At 39.3% G+C, this 22,033-nt stretch overlaps 1 protein-coding gene across 1 annotated transcript; it reads left to right on the forward strand.

Annotated features, from left to right (window-relative positions):
• Window positions 1-258: 258 nt before the first annotated feature.
• Window positions 259-21,188, forward strand: gpm6aa (glycoprotein M6Aa). The gene is made up of 7 exons (XM_078260147.1): window positions 259-561; window positions 12,861-13,053; window positions 13,283-13,439; window positions 14,735-14,888; window positions 16,474-16,550; window positions 17,184-17,249; window positions 19,114-21,188. The coding sequence occupies exons 1-7, from the start codon at window positions 525-527 to the stop codon at window positions 19,264-19,266; spliced, it is 837 nt and encodes a 278-aa protein (XP_078116273.1). The 5' UTR covers window positions 259-524; the 3' UTR covers window positions 19,267-21,188.
• Window positions 21,189-22,033: the final 845 nt, after the last annotated feature.

A 22,033-nucleotide genomic window follows, 5' to 3' on the forward strand; every position in this document is an offset into this window, starting at 1 on the left:
TTTAGGGTGGGCCGCACAATTAATGATGACCCTCACCTGTCAACACCCCTGTCTAAACATTACTCAAAAAGGTCTAGAGTCACTGCTCAGTCTCTATTCCAATGGTGCATTCAGTGTTTTAGTTTTTTCACACCTGCCTCTTCAGCTGCATACCCCTCCCATCACACATGCACTTTCCTGCCTACCACAGAGACCCCCCTCTGCTACAGCCAGCCCTCCCCCTCCTTCTCCACCAGGGACCAAGGAGGTTTTCAGCACTTGCCACGGCAGCTCGCAATGGACAGCATCACAAAGACTCAGTGATCCCTCGCATTGCCCGGACTGTTGACAGAAACCACAGTTGACAGGCAATCACATCTTTCTCAGTATAGGGACATCTAGAGAAGGTGGAAAAGTGAGACCGAGAGAAAGAAAGCAAAAGTGCTTTGTGGACTACCCCGTAAAAATAAATAAGGTTTTGAATCTGCCTAAACAGGCATTTTCATTTATACATCTTGTGTTGCTCTAAAAACAGAATCCACATAATGGAAGAAGACATGGATGAGGGGCAGACCCAGAAAGGTAAGAAAGTATTTCTTTGCATGTTTGGCGAGATTTACTTAAGTAAATCTGACATGGGTGTTTTGTCAGTGTGGTGCCTCTGCAGAGACAATTGCACATATGTTAGCCTTTCCCTTTATGAATAGGAGAGCAGCTGTTTGGGGTAATTCCTTTGTCCATTGAGTGTCAGCACTCCACTGAAGAGAGCACGTCTATGTGTGCTGTTTGGGTAGTCAGAGGGGTGTGAACCGCTTTAGCGAGGGATGCACTGTCTTTGTTTGCTTGATAAGGCTTTCATGCTTGTCGTGATGGCTGAGAGGGAAACACGAAGAGTGAAGAACCAACCCGAGCTTCTACACTCATTAATCCATCAGCTTTTAGGTTCTGTCCTTTGTGTCCAAATATCCAGACGTTGTATCTTGCAGCAGTGTTTTGCGACATTCAGTGTGGATTTGATGCAGGAGCAGGGGTTTTCTTTCGTTTGTTAAAGAGGGGTAGTGTTTGCTCTGTGCAAAGTGGAATTGCTATTTATACTTCACACACCCCCACCATCACCACCACCACCTTTTCTCTGCATGAATGATTCAGTGTATGGTTGGGACCCACAAAAGCAAGACAGTGAGAGTATATTTTTGTTTACAAGTGAACTGCACCATTTTTCAATAAAGATGTTTGCTCTGAAATTACCCCGAAATGATACATGATGCCGAGATGGACAGGATACTGTTATCATGTATTGTAGAACACACCTTTTTCTCTGCCTCCCTTGTCTCACTCCCTCTCAGATTCACTTCATGTGACAGGCATGGCTTCAAATGTTTGTTTCTCTTCCCTCCCGCCTCTCCTCCCTGCAACCTCACAGGCACACACAAATGAAACAGTTGCCATGGCAGTGGCCAAATGTAGTCATTATCTTTTCTCTCTTCACCCACTCTTGCTGATGACATTTCATTAACGCAGGAATAGTTCACTGTGTCTGAGAGTGTGGGAAGAAAAAAGACAAAGAGGTATAGAAGCAGAGTCAGACTGACAAAAATTGAGTAGAAAGCAAAGCAAGGGGAAGAGGGAGCAAGAGTGGTTTGGGAGAATATAAGCATGATCATCTACAATAGAGACAGAATAATGCTGGATTATTTGTTAGTTATATGCACATCCAGTAGTGATAAGTAGAAATTCTATTTCGTTCCCTGTTAATTAAAGGGCTTGACAATATTGCTGCAAGATGAGATGAGAGCACTGTTTCCATAACAATTTGTAATGTTTGGCATATGCACCACCAACCTTACAGATTTTTATCTAGTACTTCTTGGTCGCCATTACTAGGTGTGTACTCGGGGATTCCTGTTCAAAAAGCAAAATCTGTCAGCCTTGGCCACTAACACAAATGCTCACCCAACTGAAAGATATAGCCATGCAAGCCTTTCTGTATGCCATGTCCATTCATTTGGGCCAAGCTCAGGTTTGTAAAGAGTAAGTGCACACCGATATAATGAAAGTTCTCTTAGCCTAAATTTGGCTTACTGTCAAACCTTTTCTTCTGAATACCTAAACGATTGTAAAACATGGAAACAGATGACTATAGACTTATTTTGTTGTTAAGTGCAGCCAAAGTTGGTTGGCACAAGCCATTTCAGAGATGCAAAAGAGAAATGCAAATTTTTTATTATTTTTTTGCGGATGACTTAATTGTTTTTCTGTCACTTGATAAACTTTGATTGTTAGAAAGAACGGCTTGGAGCTTATAACTCTAGCAGGGAAAACAGGTTCAGGATCAAATGTAAGATGCATATAGAAAAAAATGAAAATGTCCACTAACCCTGTACATGGCATTTGTTGTGGAGTATAGCTGTACACCTTCCCACCATTCAGAAAGAGTTTGATAAAAAGTACATGACCAACCTGTTACTCAGAAGCTGACATTCAATCTAGTCCAGCTGCCTGACAAATGTATGCAGCCACCAAAGTTACAATGCCTTTATGAATTACTGCCCACACGTCACCACAAACATAAGGAAAACTTAGATTTGTTTCTTTGAGTGACTTACTTTCAACATTGTCATCATAACTCTTCAGTAGTTTATTCTTTGATGTAACTGTCTGATTTTAAACATTTGTATAATAACATGTATACTAGCGTGGAGACAATGCAAGCCTTCAGAGATGATCAGGTAACATGTTTTTTGTTCTGACTGACTAAGTGTATTCTATGCTAAAAGAAATATCTGGAGAGTGAAAATTGAATCAATTGTAAGTTTGATTAAGGCCAGCTAAAAGCTAAGGCCTTACTACAGTAGATGACATGGTGAGATGCATAGACTATTTCTAACTAACCTTTAAAGGTTAATCTTGCAGTTCCTTAAATAGTACTACTATTTAACTCCACTTATACAAGAATACAAAAAATACAAAATACTTTGGGACGAGTAGTTTCGTAAAATCTATTTCTAAATCAATCTCAAAAGATTTTACTGGGTTTAGAAGGTTGTGTATGCTTTCCCTGTGGGGAAAGAAATGAGTGCTATCAGGAGACAGGTCCCCATTTATTACCAGGCTACAATATGATCATGACATAACATTTCAGGAGATGTACTGGTTGATGAAGCATGACACACAATGTAAGCTAGATATGTTAGAACAAGGTAGCAGGGCTCACTGGTCACGTAACCATGTGGAACTTGAAAACTGTCAGCTCTTTTCCTGGTTACTGAAGACAACAGATGATTGAAAATGATTGCTCTGATGAAGCGTGATGAACAATAGAGCCACCCTGTCAGGTTTATTTCCATGTCACTTTGATTTCATGCCTATCATTCCAATGCTAATCATTGCTCATTTTTTAGGAAAGGTTACAGCCACATTTCTACAATGACACATGACAATAAACAGGCTAATAAAAAATTGAAGAAAAAAATAAACAAATTATTGCTGTGATGCTGGCCCAAAGAAAGCTACAGTCCATCAAAGATCAAGACAGACGTTGGGCAGAAACACTCAAGACATTCAAGGGAACATTGCTCACAGCAAAAACTCTCTAAAACACAAGCACTGTAACAATATTTCTGTTTAGCCATGGCAATTTTAAAAGCTTATGAATGTCACGCAACATTGTATACCTATGAGAGGGCCACTGTGCCTTGACATTTATAGGGACTTTTTATTGACAACAGTGTACTATACTTACTATCTATTAGAAATGTACGCCACTGTTAAAAGTCAATTTAATATAATTTTGTTGGTGAAAATACAATTCACTTCACCAAATAAACTGCAAATAGGTACTTCCACCACAGAAAAGGTGTCAATGAGTTCACAAACAGCATGCTAATGCCCTTCTGTCTTTCTCTTCTAAGTCTGCAAATCTCAGATTATGAGTCAGATGCACCAGGTGGGCACTGCTCACTTCAGCTGCTAGCCAAATGTAGCAGTGCACACTATGTACCACAGGGGGCCCATCAGCAATGGGAAGCAAACCAACGCCCTATGGTTGAAAAAGCAGCTTTCACTAATGTGAACTCAGAGCTAAAACGATTGAAGTTTTGCAGAGAAGTTGTGCAAATGAGCATAGGATGAGTACATTATTTTTAAGAATGAACCAAAATAATTCCGGAGATTGTTCACATTAGTGTTAATTGTTGCTGAATGGAAAAACTGAGAAAGGCACACCAGTTAAATTTTCCTGAGCCAAGAATCTTCTCTGCAAGGCCCCGTTTGTCCTTCTGTTTGATCACGCTCTAACTTGACAAGCTTTTTTTTTTTTTTTTTGTGTGAATTTACATAAAACTCTTATTTGTCAAATAACATGGCATGAACACAGCAGACACAATGCACAATGATAAGGACAATGCATAATGATAAGGACAATGCATAATGATAAGGCTGAAACTCTTTGAGTTTCACTGTATTTTGTAATGGTTCACCGAGTTTCATGCACTTTGAAATGAAAGTTCCTGTAATAAATGTCAAATTTGCATTGAGGTTAAGGCACGGTAAAACAAGAGGCTGCTTTAAAAAGGTGCTGTTGTTAAACTGATTTGTTGGTCCAATTTATTCTTCATCAAACATGGTCTATTTAGAGGGGATATAATTGATTACTTTTAAAGATATTATTAATTTGTACAACAGTCACAAATGAATTCCTTAATTTCTAGGTAGTAGCATATTCAAGAATTGTTCTGTCATTTATTGGGGTTGGTCATCTTGCTTTAAAGAGCTGCTAACCCTGAAGAATGAAATGGGCATAGACTTCAATTGAGTGTTTGTGTCTCATGATAGCCTGGAAGATGTTTTGCCAAGGCTATACCTCTGACATACCAACTCACAGCACAGTGTCATTGCTCAGTGAGTTCTGGCCAGGCTACAGTACATAACCCTTCTCCTTCCCTGTCGCTCCCTCTCTCTCTCGCTCATTGTTCTGAATTTCAACTGCCCCCGCCCAGGAGAAGTCAAGGGAGTGCCACTAATTGTTCTTATGAAATTTGTTGGAGCTATTAATGGAGAACCTTTGAAGGTTTTCTTAATGTTCTCGCAGGAATGACTCCCTAGTCTAGCTTTTTTAAATACAGGATAACGTGTTCAAAACATAATGATTAATTTGACACCATTCCTGAAAAGCCTCACTGGGTCTCAATGATGCTCATCATAATATGATAGTGTAGCCATTCAACATGCATGATTTTTGTATTGTCCTATTTTAATACTAGGACTACAATATACTGTTTTATATGTTGAGTGATGGTTAGGCCAATACATTTTCTATTAAGTAGGCTCATTTCTAAGAAAGATGTTCTACATATAGTTACTGTATAGTATAAGTAAGTTAAGAAATTTCGATCAAGCTTAAATATTTAGGTTATTCAAAGTAGAGTGTATTTTGGAAACAAATACAAATTGAATGCAACTGTACAGACTGCTGTCACATTTCTACTGAAGACAGGCTGTTATTGTGTTCTATTGTTTAAGAGCAGTGACTTAAACACCTACACCCTTTAGTGCTTGCTGCCTATAATGTTGGCGATCAAGACATTTAAGTGGATTTCACCCAGCTGCATGCTTAAAATGTGCAAATTGAAAGTAAAAGAACAACCCTCATCTCTTCTCCCAAGTTTTTGACATTTTCTCCTCAGTTCCTGGAGTGAACTAGGCACAGACAAAAGACCTGTCCCTGCTCAGCAGTCACGCAGTCATGTTCAGGGTCTTTCATCTCTCAGTGAAAAAGAAAGAGAGGAAATCAGTGGCTGAGCTTTCGGACCTGGCCTGTAACGTCCTTTATGCCCAGAGGGGTTATCTGTGTAATGTGTCTCAGTCACTATTGTCCCACTGAATTTGTTGACATACAGTAAGTGGGTCATGGCACTGAAGTACTCGTTCTATTCTCAGATTTTGCGCTGTGGTTGACATGGCAACCATACTGGTTGATTAAACATGCGCAGAGGAGATGGGGGCGCGCGGGAGCTGAAAAAACCTGCCCGCTTCAGGGGAAGGGGGGCTGTGCATTAAATATAGGAAAGCAACGAGACATGTATTCACCCATTACTCTCAGACTGACACAGACACACCATCCCCCACTGAAATCTCTCTCACTCTCTCTCTCTCCATGTTTCTCTCTCTCTCTCTCTAGGACCAGGCATACTGCTACCCCACCCCCATGTAAAACTCCTCTGGTAACATGAAACTAATAACTGCTAGTTGAATGCGCCAAAATGGAGTGTGATTAGATGTCTTGCAGTGTATGTGAAGTCAACATTCGCCAGACATGACATTTTCCTTTCCGTAACCCCCTTTATTTAATTTTGTAAATGTCCTCTTCTAACAGGGCATCTTATTAATTTTCCCTGTGGCTATAACTGCATAACTTTTAAAGCCTATATTTTTCAAAAAGAAAAGATCAATTTTAATTAGGGATCTACCAACAAAGAAAAACATACAATCATTACGGGCCAATATCATCTTTAAAAAGCAATTATTTGGGCGCCCGGATAGCTCAGTTGGTAGAGCGGGCACCCATATATAGAGGTTTACTCCAACTCCAACCTGCGGCCATTGGCTGCATGACATTCCCCCATCTCTCTCCCCTTTCATGTCTTCAGCTGGCCTGTCAAATAAAGGCCTAAAAATGCCCCAAAAATTATCTTCATCATCAACTCAATATTACTTTGGTGATTGATACTCTTAACTGTGGAGCCATTTTATGATATTTTGTCTAGGATTTTTCTACTGTATTAAATTAGCAAAAGAAATATATTTTTTTAAGAATAAGACAGCGAGCGCGCCCGGATATCTCAGTTGGTAGAGCGGGCGCCCATACTGTATAGAGGTTTACTCCTCGACACAGCGAGCCCGGGTTCGACTACGACCTGCGGCCCTTTGCTGCATGTCATTTCCCCCCCTCTTTCTCCACTTTCATGTCTTCTGTTGTCCTATCAAAATAAAGGCTGAAAATGCCCAAAAAAAAAAGACAGCAAGAGACTGACAGTTTTGTGTCAATGTAAGTTTTAGTGTAAAAGGTTATTTACTGACATTGGTATAGTACGCAGCACACGTCATACATGAACTCATTTGAATGCATGGGTCTGCACGTCTCAACAGCAATTTAGGAGAAAAGACAGAATGAGTCAGAATTACGGCTTTATGAAGATAAATTATGCTTTCAGCTTGATAGAAAGGTCAGGGAGTTACTTAAAATACAATATTGTAATTATTTGAGGTAAATCTGGAAGATCTTTAGTGACTCTTGAAACTTTTAAATATGCTTAAATATATGTTGCACCCAGGTAAAAACAAATACAAGCATAAGTCAATTGATGAACTTAAGTAAAGTTTGAAAAATATCGGGACAAAATTGTAATTATCAATATGAACAAGCAATATCTAACTCATTAGCGGCTAAAAAAGGGCAGCATATAATTTGATAATTAACCCCAACTGTCTCCCAGATGTTAAGAGTCATGTTTTCTTTTAAGGACGTCATTTAGCTCTAAGCATTTCTTAAAGACAACCTCATCCCTCATGTGAATGTTGCCTGGGTCAGTGAGAGTGTCTGAGTGTGTGTTTGTGTCCCTTTTGCCTGTCGCATATGACACTGACAGATGGAGAAGAAGTAGGAGGTGGGAGGGGCCTTGGGAGGGGGTCATCCTTTCTCTTTGTATTAGGGAGATGCCTTCTGTTGATTGGACCTCTGTGTTTGAGGTCATGTAACACTTAAAAAAAAAAAAAAGATCTTTTTAAACAGAAGCTTTTTTGTGTGAAGGCTAACATATTTAACCCCCCCCCCCCACCCGCCTACTGCAATGCTGTCTCTTTGTTCAAAATTCAATAGACTAATCCTCGTGTTGCCAGATTTGTGTTATTAATTTGATTAACACTCAGAGGGAAGAATATTCTTAGTTGTTTCGTCCCAGTTAGAGACACATACGGAACTAAAAGCAATTAAATATGATTGTTACTTTGAAATAAATATCTATTTTTAAAGTCATAAACTTTAAAAATGCTTTAGGGATAGCCTCCAGAGTCTAACAATGTAATGTTCTATGTCTGGGAGCAATTTTCCTATTCTGCCATTAAAGCAATAACTTATAATATCCAAAATACTAGAATAGCTCCGTTGTCTCCTGCGGCTGCTTGACCAATACCAAGTAGATAGCATGCATAAGATTCATCATCATTGCCTCTTCTGGTCCATTTAATAAGCTTAAAAGTCAGTTAGGCCAAATTCCCAACTTGACTTGCTGTCGATCTGTACTTCAAAGACAAGGAGTACTACACCTGTGAGCAAGATCAATTCAAATACTTGCAGTGAATCTTTTATTTTCATCGCAGGTAATTTTGGGATAAGCAGAAAGCATGAATAATGAATGTGAGGGGCTTGTGCTCTGCTGCTCTGTGCCTCTTCTAAATTATGGATCAAGCATCCAGTAGCTCTCCGAGGCAGTTCGCACCACTTGCCATTTTTCACCAGCTCCATTTGCAGTCAGTTAAGATCAATGAAGAGTTACGGAGAGGTAATGAGGATGTGCTGCTGGTATTAGAGGAGGTTTAGTCTCATGCAATGAGGACATGTATCACAACAGCCAAAGAAATCATAGCACCATAAATCCCCATTATAGCATGGTCCAGTCATAGTTTTAATATTATACTCAAAATATTTGGGAAACATGCTAGAATGCAAGACTAAAAACAGAGAAGATGATACTGTAGCCTTGGCCGAATGTTACACGCTAGAATCCATTTTTTTCCCCCTTCTGTTAAACCGTGATGTAATATTTACTATTCAGAAGTCATTTAAGTGTCATTTAATTCTGCCCTTTAAATAAATACACATCTCTCTTTATTCGATCCGAGGAGTTTCCCTCCACAAAATTAAAAGCAGACAATCAATAAAACATCATTCTTGTTACTCAATAAAGGCCCCATTTACCATGTAACTTCATTTTCAACTGTTTCCATGGAAACCCTTTCTGGCAGTCAAGTCACAAGATGACTTATTTTGTTGTAGCTCGCAAACTAATAACTGTAACTGCAATAGCAGTAATGACATCTGACTATTGACTTGATTGGTGCAGTTATACATCGGAAAAAAATTGATTTATATTTAAAATAAGGAACAATAACATGCCGGCTCCAGCTGGTTTAATCTGTCTGCAGAAATGTAAATAATGCAGAGGTAATACACCTTGATTGAGACCATGACATAAATCATTTATATTACTGCTCATCTCCCTTCATGTAGAGCACAGGCTCCGAACATCTACAGTACCAAATTTAACCAGCATGTCTCAAAGGTGGGTAAAAGGAAAACGACATAGATTTTTCCTCTAAAATGAAAACCACTTGCTCACCATGCAAGGGTGTAATAACTTCTCCCACGTCAACTTGAGCTTTCATTTTTTATTTTTCTTATTTTTATTTTTTGGTTTAAAAACAATTATTAATTGGACAAATTACAACAAATACTGGACCTTTATAAAAAATGTCATGTGTTTCATCAGGGTGCTTCATAAAAACCCAAACAGTTTTGCTCACATATGACATTGAGGCAAAAAAATAACACTGCTGGAACATCTGGATATAATCATCTTAAAAAAGTGACTGTTTTGCTCAGCATTGATATGACTGGACAGTTTGATCGTTTACACTGACTTAAATAGGCACAGTGACCCAGAGCATGGGGGGTAAATCTGACTGCTCTCTCTCATCTTGTCAGAGAACACTATCGCATCAACAAATCCTGTCACTGCCTTCTTCCTGAAACAAAAAGGTAAATCGAGATAATGAGTCTGAGGGAAGGGGTGGCGACAGAATCACTTTCAGTCTGTACTGTGCATTTCTGGCCACAGTTGTTAAATAGAACATGTTAATTGTCTTATTTCTAGAGATGTTCCGATACCGATACCAGTATCGGTATCGGCTCCGATACTGGCTAAAACACTGGTATCAGTATCGGGAAGTACTGGAGTTTATGCACCGATCCGATGCCACGTAATAAAGCCCTAAAGAAAAAATACGTTAAAGTAATTTATTTATGTTCTTTTTCCGTTATAACTGACTGTCAAACTGGAGAATAAAAGAACGTTCTGTGGCATTCATGTTTCACAAAGAGTTTAACCTGAGCCAGACTGACAACACAGATAGAAATCAGATCACATCCATACAGGGATAGTAGTATACAGTTGTTAAAACATAATAAAAGATATGACACTAGTATCGGATCGGTATCGGGAAGCAACAATGGTATTGGGCCATCTCTACTTATTTCCATGCATAAGTGGCTACATATAGTCATATAGTGATTTCTTTCTAGTGCCGGCGAAATGATCATGACAACGGTACATTCTTTAATCTTAAATATGAGTTAAACCTGCTGCTTCAGACTAGAATGCAATGCATCTGAGAGATATTGCATTTTGACAAAAGACAATACCAGACACTCCTAACCATCTGCTGAATGATAACATGTGCATTTTGCAAATCACACTACAGGCTGTAGGTGGTGCCAGAGGAGCCGGATATATATATATATATTTTTTAATTACCTGCTTCATGTAGTTCTACTGGAACATAGGGTCAGTTTCAGCAAATATGACAGAAAGCTAGTTTTATAAGTCTTACCTACTGCAGCTTTAATATTAATTATCTTAACAGAGGGATTGATATTTTCCCTTTTATCTCCTGACTATCGACAATACACTACATTGTTGAATTAAAGTTGTTTCACCACTCACCCAAGAGGTAGCATCAGTTTTACTGGCAGATAGGGAGTCCCAGCCATTTAAAGCTACTGCAGGTTGACAGAGTCACACAAATAAAGGTGTGAATTGGTATGAAAGCGCCTGGGAGTGGATGTCAGATGGCACCGTCAGTACCTGACAGTCTAAAAAGGCACCAAAGGTGAGGTGTCTCCTGAATTTGATGTCCCTTGCCAGGTAACGTTCCATTCCTGGGCTGGGAAAGTGGGTGTGATGGAGAAACACCAAGGCAGTGATAATACAGTACGGGAGTGTTGTAAACAGCAAACCTTACTCCTTACCCTACCTTATTCCTTTAGATAAAAAAAACCCTAAAGAAAGCCCACCCATCCAGACGTGTACCTTCTGTTTAAAACCATCCACTCAAGCATAAATTGGGCACATTTCCAACTTTGCACAACTGAGCCCAAAAAACATTTTACAACAAACAAGCGAATAAAAGGTGGGACCAGAAGCATGTCCAACAGGCCTTGAAAACCTAACTCATTTCTTAAAAACTGTAGCTGATCTAGGTGGATGAAGCTGAGGTGTGAAAAGCTGCTGAGGTTATTGGGAAATAGTGTATAAATTCTCAGCAAACCTTTCCTGGAAAAAAAAAGGTTCAAAATAAAGTAGGGAGGCAGAAAAGGCTCTACAGTCTATAGCACTGGATTACATCGGCGAGGATGCAGATAATCTAGGCAAGCCTGAGCGAGGGTCGGAGCTGCAACAAGCGTCTGAGCACTCGGCACAGCCCAGCAGGCAGACCAGCTACTTGGTATTCCACTCAGGTTTGAATCAGTCAGCAGCAGAGAGTTGAGAAGAAGGAGGAGGCGGACGATGAGGAGGGGTATTTGCTCATGCCCCTGCTTTTTTTACATAGGTGAAGACAGCGACATAATTATAAAAGAGATGTTGTTAAAAACATCCTTGGTGAACGATCCTGAAATATTTTATCATCTCTACAACTGACAATGAAAACTGACTTTGTTGTCATGGAGTCTCCTTTCTGAACGAGGACAGGCATGTCAACACAGATGAATTAAATCACGGGCCATGATAGTGATGTAACTGATCAAGAGGAATTTTCCGTTTCTATGAACATGGGATTATAATTGTGCATTTTACATGCGTGTATTGATTTGGACTTCAGACAGCACTGCATATTTAGGAAGCAGCTATCCATTCTACAAAGTAATAAGGCTTTAAATGAAGAGGCTTTGTGAAAAATGTGTCTGCGTGGTTAATATACTGCAATGCCCTGCAAGACCCGATAAAGCCTGGTTTTGTTCCATGCTTCCACAGGAAATCAACTCCACTTTGCTTGTTGTTACTCTGACAAATGGCGGACTCAGTACTCCAACACACACACACACACACACACACACACACACACACACACACACACACAGGGACTCATAAATCTAAGAAATTCATACAGACACACCCGCACGCACAAGTATTTACAGACTCAGCTTCTCTGTGAGCAATCTGTGTGACAGGAGATTGAAGTTGGAGCCGAGCAGCGATTAGTCACCTTAAGGGCCGCCGGGGACAGGACGTCGGGGAAAGAAGAATGGGGTTAAAGGTCAGGATCACTATGTAAAGCTCAGGTTGAGTTTTTAGTGCTGAATAAAATGTCAGCATCATCTGTAGGGCTAAACAACTGACAGAACGACTATGATGCCCAAACCAAGAATACAAGGGAAAATGTGAAGCCAGATCCTTGCATAGATAGAGGGGAAGTGGCCAATAAATATCTTACATGATTTTGTGGCTTTGACTGCAATAGTCTGTAGCCCAGCTGTCAAGTTGTTGTATTTTGTTTATTCAGGCATGCAGAGCTGCCCCCCAACTGTGGTTTAAACGTTTGAGATTCTCAAAAAGTAAATGGCATTATAGTGTATTTGTCCATTGGCAAAGTTTTGTTGAATGATTTTACATTTAGCAAAATAGTAAGAATCTTGTCTTACTTTGTGTTACAGCGCACCACACAAAAATGTCCACCCATCCTGGATTTTTCTTTAATAAGTTGAATTGTCCTTTTATGTCTTTTTTGACTAATAGTGAACTTTTTTGTATCTCTTTGTGTTTCTTTAGGATGCCTTGAATGCTGCATCAAATGCCTGGGTGGGATCCCATACCCATCTCTTATAGCCACCATCTTGCTGTATGCGGGCGTGGCTCTGTTCTGCGGCTGTGGACATGAGGCCCTGTCTGGTACCGTCACCATCCTCCAGAACTACTTTGAGGTGGTGCGGAGCCCTGTGGATGCACTGGACGTCTTCACCATGTGAGTAGGAAAGGATCACACTAGATTGAGTTTTTGTAGGAAACATTATTAAAGAATTGGCACACCCATAAGGAAAAAACAAACATTAATATATGCTTGTTTAGACAGCCTACACTATTTTTTCCACACCGCACCAAATCTCCATATTAAGATGTGTTATATTTTCGAGAACAACGTGTAACATTGTGTTGTTGTGGATGTTTTCAGTGGTTCTCTATTCATTCTCCAGGATTGACATCGTCAAGTACGTGATCTACGGCATTGCTTCGGCTTTCTTCGTCTACGGCATCCTGCTGATGGTGGAGGGCTTCTTCACCAGTGGAGCCATTAAAGATCTGTATGGAGACTTCAAGATCACCACCTGCGGGCGCTGTGTCAGCGCTTGGGTAGGAATAGCCTTTTAGTGCATATTAACAGTCAAATTAAGCTTAGATGTTGGTTGAATTATATATAATGTTTATTGCTATTATAATAATATCTACTACTGTATATAAGCTTCCTGCACATTTCAAGTAATCATTTGGTAATCAAACAGTATAAATGTCAGGTCATTTCCAAGGGAATTACCCTCAAAGGTTGAGTAGGTGAAGGCTTCTGTAGGTCTTTTTTTTCAGCCATGGTGGCATTCACCACATATGCTGTGTCCAGCTCTTTTTGTATTGGTTTTTAACAACACTGTCAAGAGAAAATAGTCACATTTAACAGAGTTTATACACCTGGTATAGGTATTTTTATTGGGTTACATCAAATCTTAATCAAATAATATGGATTATTACTTTAGCTAATTTCAACTTTATATGTAGAACATGTAGGAATTGAGTATGCATGACAAATCAGGCAGCAAACACACACTGTAAAGCTTCTGTGCACTAAATGATTTGTTGATTTGCATGCGTGCGTGTAGATTAACTCCTAAAAGAAAATTCCTAAAACACATGCTGTGTCACAGCTGACGTGCTCTACAATCACAATGAAAACATCTATCAAAATAATGTTATTACACCAGCATAACAATTCAAAATTATGAGTACTCTCGTACGGAGCATATCAGAGAGCCTGCAGCAATCCTAAGAAGATTATCTCTGGGATATAATTGTTTATATTAATGTGGGTCATTAAGTCTGTATGTACTAATCTATTTATTTATTTTTTTACTTTACTGTAGTAGATGTTCAATAGAAACACCAAGGGGGAACAGGGGGAACACATCACACCACAGGGAAGAGAAAAAAAATTAAATAATAAAAAACACAGAAAGACAGAAAATAAGACAGCAACAAAACGCACACACACAACAACAACAACAACAACAACAACAACAACAACAAAAGGGGGCAGCTACATTATGTACTAATCTTGTGCCCACGAAAAATGGCCAAACCAAAATAAGACTGGTTGTCAGAAATGAGCAAGTGGTGGCTTGGAACACCTTGTAACCTAAAAGGGTCACAGGTTTACACCAGAAGATTTGTATCCCTCAAGACCCATGTGTCCTTCCATAACACCCTGCAAAACACAAACACATTCTACAATAGTAGTAGTAGTCGTAGGAGTAGTAGTGCATCAGTCTAATTTGAAATAATTTAAACTTGAAAATAGATAAAGTTCAATCTTACATAAATTACAGTAAAGCTGTTGATCAACACCAGTTGTGATCGGTGTTTCTCTGTTGCTATTGCAGTTCATCATGCTGACATACATCTTCATGCTGGCTTGGCTCGGAGTGACTGCTTTCACCTCCCTCCCAGTCTTTATTTATTTCAACATCTGGAATATTTGCCAAAATGCTACCGTGCTGGAGGGGACCACACTCTGCCTGGACCCACGCCAGTATGGTAAGGTTGGATAGTCTCCATTGCTTCACCCCCCACTGTTCAGATCTCAATTGCTCAGATCTCTATGCCCCCACTACTGAACACCTCTCTTATCTATGTTGTACTAAATCTAAATTGCTTCTTTTATCTTAGCTTCTTGGAAAGGCTGTTCTTTACCAACTCATCGAGCATATAAAAATTTTTTTTAGCAAGTTTAGCTCCTAGTTTGTTTCTATAAAAATCTCTTCTGGGTGGATAATGCAACTATTAAGGCTATGGATAACTGATGGTCAGTAAAATTATATTTTGGCATATAACAGACTCATCACCTACTGCACAGGAATTTAATATACTATGATACTTTTAATACTTAATTAGTTTCATTACATTACTTTGCATCTAAGGAAATTAATCAAATGAAATAAGACACTTTTGAGACTAAATACATACCAATACCATACCAATTGTATGGTGATTTTCAGTGTTGTTATATTTACAATATATTTGATCAACTGTTACTCCGCAAATAGACTCGCTTTGCCAGACCTTTCTCCACAGCGCTGTGGATGAGGGTCTGCTAGTCCACACAGCATTCCGGGATGGGAGAAAAACGTTCTCTGGTTTATTGGCATTTCTTTAAACCAATCACAATCGTCTTGGGCGACGTTAAGTACCAGGCAGAGCCACGGTGCTGCTGCAAAATAGCCTCGGGAAGGAACTTGTTTTGGTGGAACGTGTACGTTCAAAAGTTGTTTTAGTCGTGCAACAGAAAACTCAGATTGAACAGATAATCTAGCTAGCTCTCTGGGTTTACCCAGCAATTAACCATATTCCTCATAAATCAACAGGAGTTTAAAATTCCAACACAAAGAAAGCAGAAGGTAACGGACATCCGGAATTTCCATCAGCAACGGAGCAATCCCGGAAGTGGAACATTGTGGATCTAGGCTACTCCGCAAATAGTCTGACTGAATGGATATAGACTGTTGAGATAAAGCCTGCCATTGGCTGCCTATTTCAGCCAGCATTCTCCTTCCCTTCCACTATCTATTTTGCAAGAACACCGTCGCTGCCTGGGCTTAACGCCACCCAAGACAATTGTGATTGGTTTAAAGCAATACAAACAAGCCAGAACGTCTTTTCTGCTATCCCAAATGTTAACTCCCAGTCAGACTTTTCTCTAGCTCTGATACAGGGCTGTGGAGATAGGCCTGGCAATGCAAGACTACCCCTCACATTACTGTCCTGATAGCTTTAATGATCCAGAATAACATTATGTTAAGCTGGGATAAAGCTAAGGTTCATCATATCAGTAGCATATATGGCTGGCTCATTATTTTTTAATTAGTGCCACATCTTTCAGTCCATTAGCCACCGGCAGCCACTAAAACAGCCTCTGTGTCAACAACCATTTCAGCTGCCACAATCATAATAAATGCCTATGTTTTGCCTGTGTGTGACATTGCGTACATTAAGTCTGTATTATAATGGTTTAACTGTATATTTGAACCATTTGCCAATGTTTGCACTTTGTTGTTGCCTGTTCTTTGTCTACATTTTGTAGCACACTACTTTCCATACATGATGCATTCATTATTCATTTTAGGTATTGTGCCAATTGCTGAGGCGAAAACAGTGTGTGCTGGATCAGAGAAATTCTACAAGATGTGTGAATCCAATGAGGTAATGTCAAAGTAGGCTGTCTGAACAATGTTACTAATTACTGTAGATTACGTACACTCATAATGTTGCCAATAAGTGCATGCTGGATGTTTTCAATGTAAGGATATATATATATATATTAGTGAGCAGTTGGCCAGTTGTCATTCAAAAGATCCCAGGCTGCTCACCACCAGCCACAATGACACACCAATTACTCACACTACTTTAACCACAAAAACTACTGTCTAGATTCTCTTAAATAGTTAAAGACATTCCAGCTCCAGAGAGCTGTAAATAAACTGTTTCCTTTATCACCTTACATTGTGACAGAACATGCTATAGTTACTTAAAGTATCACATGCATTACTCCTGTGAATAAAGTCAACAATCTGAGTAAGACCATGTAAACAGTATCGACTGACTGGGAATATTGCTTACATGCAAAATTCAAAAAGGCACTTTAAAGCACAACATTCTACATCTAACTGAACACAAATGTTGAATGATAAACTTGTTCATAATCAAATGTGATTGTGAATGTAAAACAGAATGAACTGAATGTTTACAAGTGTATTTTCAAGCAGGATTTTCATTGGCACAGATGTCCAGTAATGCTTGAAGAGTAATATGTGCTGTGATTTGTTTTGGCTACAGCTGGACATGACATTCCACCTGTTCATCTGTGCCCTCGCTGGAGCAGGAGCTGCTGTTATTGCTATGGTGAGACACCAATACAACTTGCACCTCTCTCTCAAGGGATGGGACATCTAAACATTACTCAAAACATAACTTAAAGTCTTTCAAATCAACCACAAAACAGAAGAACACATTTCTGTGGAATGTGTTTTTCAAAAGCAGATTCCACAGATGCCGCTTATGCTTGTTGGGAGTTTTCTTTTTTACTAATGCAGTTATTTTGGTATGGTATTTTTTTGTGTTGTCAAATAATTTCTGCAGTGGTAAGAGTTTACTGTTTTATTTTTTTTTTAAATAAAAGGTAATTGTAGGTAAATAATGTAACTGGGAAAATAGCTGTGTTTTGTTATGCCTCACGGCAGTTCGTGAAATGGTCACGTTTTTTTTAATCTATTGATTCGTGTACCGGACACGATTATGTCGTTTTTTTTCGTGGTGCTCAGCACGAAATGGAAATGGGAAGCATCTGTATGGAGGATGGGTTTAGAAGAATGGGGAAATGACACGTCACACGCTGGGACACGACCCGCAGTCTCTGTGTGGTCAGCGCGGAATGGGAAGCATGTATACGGAGGTTGGGTTTAGGAAAAGAAGAACGGTGGAAAGGACACGCCACACACCGACACGACCCGCGGTCTCTGGGGGACACGCAACAACAACGGGACGGTTGCGTTTAGGAAAAGAAGAACGGGGAAAGGAACTGTCAACCGTCAACAACAGGGAAATAAAAAGCCACACGCGGGACTCGATCCCCAGTCTCCCGTCCTGTGCTGTTTAACCCATCCACCACCCTGACCAACCTTCCTACCCGGATTTTCGGCTTTTCATACTACTCCCTACCATAGTCGTGCTGTGATCACGAAATATGCATCCCATTTAAATACATTACATTAAAATTCGTGCTCACCAGCACGAAAAAAACGACATAATCGTGTCCTGTACACAAATCAATAGATTACATAGCGTGACCATTTCACGAACTGCCGTGAGACCGGGTTGGCCTGTGTTGTGTGTTGCCTGTGAGAGAATAGCTATAGATGGGAGAGACGGCATTTTGGCGCAGTGAAAAAGACAGGGTTTGTCTCCCTCCCTCTTTCGGAGGCGCTAGGCATGTCATGCCGTTGTCATGGAAACAGGGAGAAGAAAGGCTCTGAGGTTGTTGCAAACATCACTCAGTAATTTGTGAGGAGCCATTTTCTGAGAAACAGAAAGTGTTTGCTATACAGGGATGACGGTGCAAACTGTGGCAGGACTCTTTTCTGCACATACTGTTTTTTTTCCCAGCTGATGGCAGAGAAAATTCATCACAACAGATACACTGATGCATCCCAATAATGAGCTGCCCTCAAAACAGCTTCAAAGCCCAAAACTCAATCGGTGCAGGAAAAAAAAAGTCTGTTTAAATCCCAGTGGCCTAATTGGTCTTTCTGCATATCAGACACAAAGAGCGGTGCAGCTATGAAACCGTCTTTCCTTGTGCAAAGAGAAGCTGTGTTACAACCTCAGTCATTAAAGCACAATACATTCATTATATTCTTAGCTGCCATGGTAACAAGTCCAAAACAAGATTTAGCATTATGCTGCCACCTGCTGGATCATTGGAAATGTCCTCCTTAATTTAAAGGGCCAGTCAAACAAGCTTTAGTCTAGTCATTGCATTTTAAATGAACAATACAAGTAATCTAAGTCTTAATTTGCATCCACAAATGGCAATAAAACTGAGAAATTATGTCCACATTATATTCTAATAAGATGGTATGATATATGTTTTCACAATTAAATTGAACTCAGCAAATGTTAGCAAAAGGCACAGAAGGCAGATCTTTTGAGATATTTTTAAATTGGCTTTGCATTGGTGTCACGCTTCATAATTTTCATCATCTCACAGATCCACTACTTAATGGTGCTGTCTGCCAACTGGGCCTACGTGAAGGACGCCTGCAGGATGCAGAAATATGAGGACATCAAGTCTAAGGAGGAGCAGGAGCTTCATGACATCCACTCCACTCGCTCCAAGGAGCGTCTCAACGCCTACACATAAAGACCAGCGTGAGGCATGGCCCTGCCACTCCGGCCTCTCTCTCTCTCTCTCTCTCTCTCTCTCTCTCTCCTGTCTTTCTATCTGTCCGTCTCTACCATCCCCTCCCGAGGGGGGGGCGGATGGCGCCTAGGGCCCTCGCCACTGCTGATGTCACTGGTGCGTCATATGACAGTGTGGTCTGGGGGGGAGGGGACGTCACACAAACCTCCTCAGTCACAAACAGCATTTCAGATGAAAAAAAGCCCCTTTACCTCTTTCATGGATGGTGTTATGATTATCATTATGGCAGTTATATTATTCTTGATACAAGTTGTTTAGTGCTAATAGTAGTTTTAGTGTATTTTGTAGAATCAGAAGTAGCAGTAGTATTTCATTTTTTTTTTTTTTTTTTTTTTTTTTTTACTTTGAATAATTTGCATATAGTTGTTTTATTTTTAATTTAATGCTACGTGTCATGTTGCTCTCATGCATAATTTATTTTTTGCTGATTTCTGAGGGGTTCAACAGGGGCTTAAAAGGGTTTTCAAGCACATTTCTCATGTTGTGTGTCTGGAGATTTCATGTTCAAAAATGATGTACTGTATGTGAACGGGTGGTTAGTTAAAAAATATATATATTTTAAATCTCACAACACAACCACGAAGCATCACAAGCCTTTGTCATACCAGTATTCCCAGGGATTAAAACCACTCTCACATGAAAGTAATTCAATCTGTTTTTCTATTTGAAGTTATACAATAGCAAGACAACACAATAATAAATACCAAATCAGTAGAGTAAAACAAATATTTGCTAGACGTGCCAAGCCTGTTTAACAGGAAACAATGACTGAGAAATCTCAAAGATGCGATTAGTCAATTAAAGATAAATTATGGGTTATTTTATGATAAACCTGCCAATTAAATGTATTTTAGGACTGTGAATGACTTCATCCGTCTTTGCATCATGAGCCACAAAAGCACATGCAAACATACTTTCATAACCCCCTTTTTTAATTTCTTAAAAGTGGAACTTTATAAATATAAAACTCCTGTTTTTGCAGAACTCTGCACTGTATATACTGATATATGAAAGCATACCTATATGTTAAGCACTAACATTTAAGGACAATTAATGTGAGAAGAGAAGATGTCACCGTGGGTCAGTCCACTCTGCATCTATCTGTCCCAATCGAAAAGAAACCCTGACAGTTGTTGGTGTAATGGCACTCCTTGGTGAATTATCAGATGTGAGAAAAGTGTGTATCACAGTAATTTTGTTCACGGGTCATGACAGTAACTTTATTGCTTACACTTCCTGATGCGATACCACTACAACAGGTGGCCTATCAGTTCATTGCCTGGCAAAAAAATTTTTTTTTGCCGGTGTTCCTAAAAGATAGTTTCATGCACTTATTTGACCATTTCTGTGCTCTCTCTAGATGTAAGCGCATTGGTGTTCAACTCAAAGTTGGATAACTGTACTGTTAGTAACGATTGTGAATTTAGATGTTTTTTGTGGCATGGACATGCATTAATATAGTCTTATCGACTCAAAAGTTACTTTATTTCACTTCTTTATTTTTACACTTTTGACTGTCTTGCTGGATCAACCCTTTGTTTATATGTGCAGTACTAAACCTTTCACGCTTTCTGCGTTATGCTACTGATATTAGAGACTGTAGTCTTTGAGTTGTGTCTATTTAGTTTGTGATGAGCTCTCAACCATGTCTTAAAACTAATACTTGTACCAACATTGCTTACTCTGTAATGATCTGAAAAAATGCTTTCATCTTTCTCCTCGTATTAGTCTTTTGTACTTTCACTACGAATGCTTAGTAGCAGCTTTAAATTGAATATGTTTTGTACATTCATGTGCCAACAGCTTGAAGTGGCTTATTTGACCTGTATGATCAAATTTGCTTGCATTAATAAAATTCACTTGTGTACTTGTTAATAAATACTTTTTGTGTCTTGTGTTCAATTTGTTTAGGTTAAAATTACTTAGTAGTCCTGCTGGTAGTATTAAAAAGGATTTGTAATAACTGCCATATGAGCCAATATATCACTGTTATTAACTGTCAGGTGAGTCGTGAAATATGGTCAGGCAGGATTCCATTTTCGAGAGATGGATTACTATTTTAAGAGAAGGGAAATGAGGTTTATCACAAGGAAATACTCAGAACAACCTCATACCACTAGATGTCTCCCTTTCCTCTTAGTCATTCCAAATAAAGAGTTGGCAGCCAAAAGTTGAGACTAAACAGTATTATATCTGCACGAGTAAGATTATGAAGCACTCTCAAACACTATTATATCATTTATTTTGATACAGAAAGCATATGGTCATTTTACAATTTACCTGATACAGTATATGTGAAAAATAATTCACTTTTTCACTTTTTTTCTTTTTTTAGATACAAGGTTACAAACAATTCATGAATTATGTTTTGTACTGTGAGTCAGAAAGTCAATAAAAGCACAAGGATCAATAGAGGTAACAAGTAGTAATAATCTCACATGTACTGACACATTCAAGCCAACCCTTTAAAAATGAGCTGTTGTGTGCCTATTCTAAAACAAGACAGCACAAAATACATGAATGGGAAACGCTACTGTGGACCCGTCATCGGCAGACAGGCAGATTGAGTGTGGCCCTCTATCCTAAGCCACTGTTCCACCCAGTCAGATAATAAATCACATCCAAGATTACACTTTGCACCCTAGTGCCAGACAGAACTCATTCACACATCTTACATATGGCCTCCAGCTCAATAATACATTTACAT

The sequence above is a fragment of the Sander vitreus genome, chromosome 10 (assembly GCF_031162955.1).
Source record: "Sander vitreus isolate 19-12246 chromosome 10, sanVit1, whole genome shotgun sequence".
NCBI classification, from domain to species: domain Eukaryota; kingdom Metazoa; phylum Chordata; class Actinopteri; order Perciformes; family Percidae; genus Sander; species Sander vitreus.

Excerpts from the sequence above, each read along its gene's own strand:
- gpm6aa (XM_078260147.1), top strand. The coding sequence starts at position 525 with ATGGAAGAAGACATGGATGAGGGGCAGACCCAGAAAG. Across the intron at positions 16,551-17,183 it reads AGATGTGTGAATCCAATGAG|CTGGACATGACATTCCACCT; the intron begins GTAATGTCAAAG and ends TTTTGGCTACAG. Across the intron at positions 17,250-19,113 it reads GAGCTGCTGTTATTGCTATG|ATCCACTACTTAATGGTGCT; the intron begins GTGAGACACCAA and ends ATCATCTCACAG.